The following is a 6,396-nucleotide window of genomic DNA, read 5'->3' as shown; positions in this document are numbered from 1 at the left end:
TCTCACTTAACACAGTGCCCCTCAGATGCCTGCATGTGACCAGCTCGTCTCACTTAACACAGTGCCCCTCAGATGCCTGTATGTGATCAGCTTGTTTCACTTAACACAGTGCCCCTCAGATGCCTGCACGCCATCACAATTATCAAAACCTTCATTTGTATGGTTTAATAAGAGTTCCTTATACAAATTCATAGACCACATGTATTTAATATGCAGTCATCTTCTGATGGACACTACCCTAGTTAGTTTTCATTGTTAGCTTGATGATTAATTAATGGGGAAAGGCCCAGCCTACTGAGGGCACCATCCCTAGGCCGATGGTCCTGGGCTATATGAAAACGGCATCTTAGCATGAACCTGAGTGAAGCATGGAATGAGCCAGCCGGTGATATTCCTTCGTGGTTTCTCCTTCAAGTTCCCACTTGAGCTTCTCCTTTGACTTCCCTCAGTTATGTATGCGTGGTGGTGTGGACATGTAAGCTAATTGCACCATTTCATCCCCAAGTTGCTTCAGGTCAGAGTATTACATCACTGCATCAGAAAACAAATGAGAAGGACACCTAATTTGTTTTCACACGTTGGCTATGCTATTGTTTTTAGACCCTGAATTCAGCTCTTCGGGATAAATATCTAGAACGACGGGTCACATTGTGGGTCCTATTGTTTAACTGCATAATTTATTACAAGGGCCACATCTAAACAAGTCGTCTTTGGGAGTGGCTTGCCTCACTGGACTCCAGTGTTGCTGAGGAAGAGCAAAAGGCATGGCCACTGCCTTCTCATTGCCAGCACCATCGTTCAGATTTGAACTGCTTGAATACTAATGAGGCATCACAGGCACTGATTTTCCTTCTATCCCATCTCCCCATATGAATGAGACCTTTGTGGTGGTCCCCAGTGACATCACAGGAGAAAATGTAGGCAGAGAATTGACCCTGGGGTCTTTCCTTACAGAGAGGGTTACCATTACAGGCATTGTGTCTACCCTGTGTCTACTCCCATCCTCTTCACAGCCACTCCTGTCTTCTCCTCCTCCTCCTCTTCCTCCTCCTCCTCCTCCTCCATCTTCTTTTGCACTTTTAACAATATATTTAGTAAGAAATCTTTTTTCCAATTAAAATCTGTTTATTACCAAATACACACATATGTACACCTCATGGGCAATTTTCAGACAGAAATTCTTGTCTTTTATTGGATATTTTCTTTATTTACATTTCAAATGTTATCCCCTTTCCACATCTCCCCTCTGGAATCCCCTATCCCACCCCTCTCCCCCTGCCCCTATGAGGGTGCTTCCCCACCCATCCACCCACGCCCACCTACACATCCACTCCCACCTTCCCACCCTAGCATTCCTCTATACTGGGGCATTGAACCACCTCAGGACCAAGGACTGCTCCTCCCACTGATGTCCAACAAGGCCATCCTCTGCTACATACATGGCCAGAGCCCTGGGTCCCCTCCTCTCTCCTTCCTGTTACCATCCGCTCTAACATGGTGGCTCTCTGTATGCTTCCTCCCCAGCCGTTCCACGCACCAGCGATACACAGTGCAGCTCTGTCCCAGAGCCCAGATATGGGAGAAGGATTGGTTCTGAGTTCTCTGCAGGCTCCATCGTCCGTTTCGAATGTAACCCAGGTTACCTGCTGCAAGGTTCCACAGCCATCCGCTGCCAGTCTGTGCCAAATGCTTTGGCCCAGTGGAATGACACCATCCCAAGCTGTGTAGGTAAGTGAGGCCCAGGAGATTAGATGACTACTCGGGGCTGGCTCAGAACCTCATGGCAGGGTTAGAGCCCCGCTGTCACTGTTCAGGAATTGATCTTGCTCTTCAGCTATGTGAAGATTAATTGATTATGTCCATAGCCCAATCGCACCAACCTTAAAAATAAATGTTTCCTAAAACATGAGATTTGTATGTATAAAACATGTTTTCCTTCTTGATCCTCATTAAGTCTCTTATCAATTCTAATGTTAAGAAACCATGTAACTTCCTTCTGGGGGACGAGTGTGCAGATGGTGGCCTATGGCATTACATGTATAATGCTCCCTTTAATACATCTGTGTTTGAAAAGTGCTGGAGAGGACAGCGGTATGGTTACTCGTTATTTGCTACATTTGTTAAAGGAAATTTCAGCACAAGGGTGATTATCTCATGAATTTATCTGGGCATTTTAAGTATCTCTTCTACCGGATTGCTCCAAGACCCATCAGTATGATCTGGAGTTGCTTGTCTGTAGATGGAAGGGCACATTCTGCTGATACTCTGACACGAAAGTAGAAAATTTATTCCAGTCAGAACTCATGTCAGAGACGACTTTGTGGTAGACAGTCCGTTCTTGGAAAACCAAAAAAAAAAAAAAAAAAAAGTGTTATTTATAGACTCAAAGCTTAAAACTCAGTAATGTGATGGATATCAATCACTGATGTTGCACATTTGAAGGCAAAGAGATTCAATTTTACCTTGGCTAAAACTGCCACTTACAATAGCAGGGAAAGCTTCCCTGTCTGACCACAGTCAAGGAAAATAGGCCAGAGAGCCACTGCAAATTCACTTGGCTTTTATTTAACGTGGTTCTCTCTCTCTCTCGTTCTCTCTCTCTCTCTCTCTCTCTCTCTTTCTCTCTTTCTCTCTTTCTCTCTCTCTCTCTTTCAGTTCCATGCAGTGGCAACTTCACTCAGAGAAGAGGGACCATTTTGTCCCCAGGCTACCCTGAGCCCTATGGGAACAACCTGAACTGTGTGTGGAAGATAATAGTATCCGAGGGATCAGGGATCCAGGTAGGGCCAGGCCAGGGCTTCTGAGGCAGGCCAGAGGGGCCCCAGCTTTCCTTGTCTTCACTCTTCCTTCCCTCCCTTCCTACATCGCTTCTTTCCTTCCCCCATACTCTTTCTCCCTCCCTCCCTCTCTCCTTTTCTTCTTCACATATAGTGTGCTTTTTTATTTAAAGACTTTTAAAAACTTTATTTGCTTTGTGCTATTCTGAGTTAGGATTCAGCATAATGCATTTCATTCTGTTTTCTTCATACATACTTTGCCCTCGTTCATTCTTGCTCCAATGCCCTCATTCCTCCTCTTCCCCCCCCCCCTCATCCCCCTCCTCTCTATGGTACACCCTTGTACTCTCCAGTCATGGGCACACAGGTGAAAATTTGTTTCTCTTTTCTGAATCTCTCTATAAAATGTCTTTAGTAATTTTCAATATTTGAAAAAAAAAACAGATTTTATTTAGTTATCTCTAAAACTCTGTTTTCATTAATTTTAACTGAGAAGGGTGTGTGGATGTGAGGTACCTGAGCAGACAAAAGGTAGGGAAGCTCTGGAGTTGACTTGCAAAGTCTTCTGTGCCACCTGCCTAGGGAGCTGGAAATGAAACCCACATCCTCTGGCAGAGCAGTCAGTGCTCTTAACTGCTGAACCATCTCTCCAGCTCAATAATTGATTTTTAGAATAATGGCTATGGGAACTGTTATTTGTAGAGATTTTCCCATGTCCTGTCATAGATTAGTTCCTTTCATATACATATATATGGAGATATAGATGATATAAATATAGATATAGATATATAGGTATATAGATATATAGGTATATAGATATATAGATATATAGGTATATAGGCATATAGATATATAGGTATATAGGTATATAGATATATAGATATATAAATACATATATATGTAATAATACGTAATATATCATCTTATTAATATATTATATTACTAGTATATTGTCTTATTAATATATTTAATCTTAATAACATATTTAATATTTTAAAATATATTATCTTGTTAAATAACACTTATATCTATTCTTTGACAATTTTCTGTATGTATGAAATATATTTGTTCACGTCCATCCACCCATCCTACTTCCCCTGACATCCTTTTCCCATTTGACCCCAGTATGACCCTCTCCCATTTTTGTGTCCTCACATTTTTCACATAACCCAGTGAGTCCAATTGTGTGTGTGTGTGTGTGTGTGTGTGTGTGTGTGTGTGTATCTTAGTTATTCAAATTAGTTTGATTAAAATAAAACATGGTAACTCTGCTTTGTGACCCGGTAGATCCAAGTGATCAGCTTTGCCACAGAACAGAACTGGGACTCCCTGGAGATCCATGATGGAGGAGACATGACGGCCCCGAGACTGGGCAGCTTTTCAGGTAGGGTGGTCCTGCATTTCCCTTGGTCTATGCTTTTGAACCAGAATGAAAGTCAAAGGAAGAACAGAAACCAGCCTGTGGACAGTGCCCACAGCAATTCTTTCTCATAGTGCCTCACAGCGGGCCAGGTCCGAGTGTGTGACCACGAAGTCGGGTGAGAGTGACATGGCGATGGGGTCCTGGGCAGGAGGCCATCTGGAGGAGCCAGGAAGCTCAGCAGTTAATGCTAGGATTGTGAGGCTAGCCCTGGATAGGGAAACATGAAAGGGACAAGGCTATAAAGGAAGCTTACCCAAGGCTAAGAGACCTGGGAAATGATCCAGTATACCTTAATGAGTCCTGTGGTCTGTCATTCCTCACTGTGAAAGGATAGTGACACTTCATAAGCCTGACTCCACCCATCCCCAGCTCACGAAGGCGTGAAACCTGGCCTGCACTGTGGTGATTGGAAGTGCAGTCAGTCCTTGCCCCTTCCAGCTTTATGCATGTATCTGTGTTGGGTCACCTTCCCTAGGCCTTGTCCTCTCAGAGAACCACTGGCAGTGTTATCTCCTCCCTCCACTTGTCACCATGTCCCTAAAACTGATAGCATTTGTACACGGTAGTCTAGTCCACCGCTGTATATCATAAAAACACATCTGGACAAAAGTCCTCAGTTTCAGGCACAGAATTGTCTAGTATGATACAATAAGTGTCTCACAAGACTTCTTTTCAAATGGATCATTGTTTTTCTGTTGACTTTTTACTAAGAAATGGAAAAGGGATGAGGCCTTCACAGTACTAACTGAGATGGATTGTATCTTCTTTAGACGATGGAGAGATCATGCCTGTGGCTTGTCAGCAAATGAAAATATTGCTGCATGGCCAGCCACATAGGTTGGGTGGTAAAGTACCAAAGACATAATCATTCCACACCACTGCCTTTTGCTATCTTTATTTGGCTCTTAACACCATTGGATGTTTAATGGACAGCAGACTATTACCAAACAAGGTTAGTCTGGAATTTCTCCACATGGAAAGTCTAGCTGAATTCCTCAGCCAGGCGCCTCTTGTCAGTGTTCTATTTACGGTGAGATTTACAGAAACTTTACTGTGTATAATTGACAGAGTTGTGAATAAAGTAGAAATCCTCTGCCATTAAGAACAACAATAAGCCCGTAATTTAAAACCTGTACGTAGAATGCTGAATTCAATTTGATTCTATGACATCTGTTTATCTAGCTAGCCATGCTGGGAGAGAATGACTGTTCTGGGGGTATGGGGCAGAAAGGTACTGCTGGGAGGCATGGGAAGGAAGGGGGAGATTAGTGGAATGTAGCCACGCCTGGGGCTGGGGGCCTGCTTCCATAGTGAGAACCACGCTCTGACCTCCACTTCTGCTTCATTCAGTAATACCAAAGAAAGAAACCAGCCCTGTTCCCTGTGCAGATTGTACAGAGGAGCTTTTGTTTTGTTTTTTGTTTTTTTTTAAGTCAACCAGGAGAAAATACCCTTAAAAGTATTTGTCATTGAGCTTAGCAGTTACATCAGCAAGGTTTGAATCTTGACACACAATGTTCAAAAACCTTTAACTCTAATTCCAGGGGTTAAAGTGCGCTCTTCTGGCATTCACAGGTCCTGGGCATGTACATGGTTCCCATGGAAAACACCCATGTACATAAAGAAAACATACTGCTTAGTTTAAAAAATAGTTTTAGTTAGCACAGCAATGCAGTTCTGAGGCTCATTGCCTGGAGCTGGAGGGACTTCTCAGGTTGGAGGCAGAGCTGGTTCTCCACAAACCCCACCAGACACCAGCAAGAAGCTAAGAGACAGAAGCCACCAATGACATGGAAAATGAGCTAGAAATTCAGGGCTCCAATGCTGATGGACCTCTGGAATAGTTCTCAGTGCTCAGAAAGTACACATGTATAGTTTCACAAAGCAGGAGAGAAGACCAGCCAAGTAGAGAGACTCTGTATGTGAGGGGAATCCCAGGCACTGGAATGTTATTTCTCAAAGTATGTCCCCTTCTAGGCACACTGGTGTGTATTGCCATCTGTACTGGATAGCTTTGTGTCAACTTGACACAGCTGGAGTTATCACAGAGAAAGGAGTTTCAGTTGGGGAAATGCCCCCATGAGATCCAGCTGTGGGGCATTTCCTCAATTAGTGATCAAGGGGGAGAGGCCCCTTGTGGGTGGGACCATCTCTGGGCTGGTAGTCTTGGATTCTATAAGAGAGCAGGCTGAGCAA

General features: G+C 43.6%; 1 protein-coding gene across 2 annotated transcripts in view; it reads left to right on the top strand.

The window, feature by feature from the left end:
• The window catches only part of Csmd1 (CUB and Sushi multiple domains 1), a 1,532,231-nt gene that overhangs the window by 1,367,566 nt on the left and 158,269 nt on the right, over window positions 1–6,396 (top strand). For both annotated transcript variants that reach the window (XM_021218735.2, XM_029532138.1), the window contains 3 exons: window positions 1,525–1,728; window positions 2,656–2,780; window positions 4,065–4,161. In XM_021218735.2, the coding sequence (XP_021074394.1) occupies window positions 1,525–1,728; window positions 2,656–2,780; window positions 4,065–4,161 (426 nt within the window). The remainder of the gene's footprint in view (window positions 1–1,524; window positions 1,729–2,655; window positions 2,781–4,064; window positions 4,162–6,396) is intronic.

The sequence above is a fragment of the Mus pahari genome, chromosome 19 (assembly GCF_900095145.1).
Source record: "Mus pahari chromosome 19, PAHARI_EIJ_v1.1, whole genome shotgun sequence".
In the NCBI taxonomy this organism is placed as follows: Eukaryota; Metazoa; Chordata; class Mammalia; order Rodentia; family Muridae; genus Mus; species Mus pahari.
The sequence above is the reverse complement of the archived record's forward strand: the minus strand, read 5'-3'. Positions and strand labels throughout refer to the sequence as shown.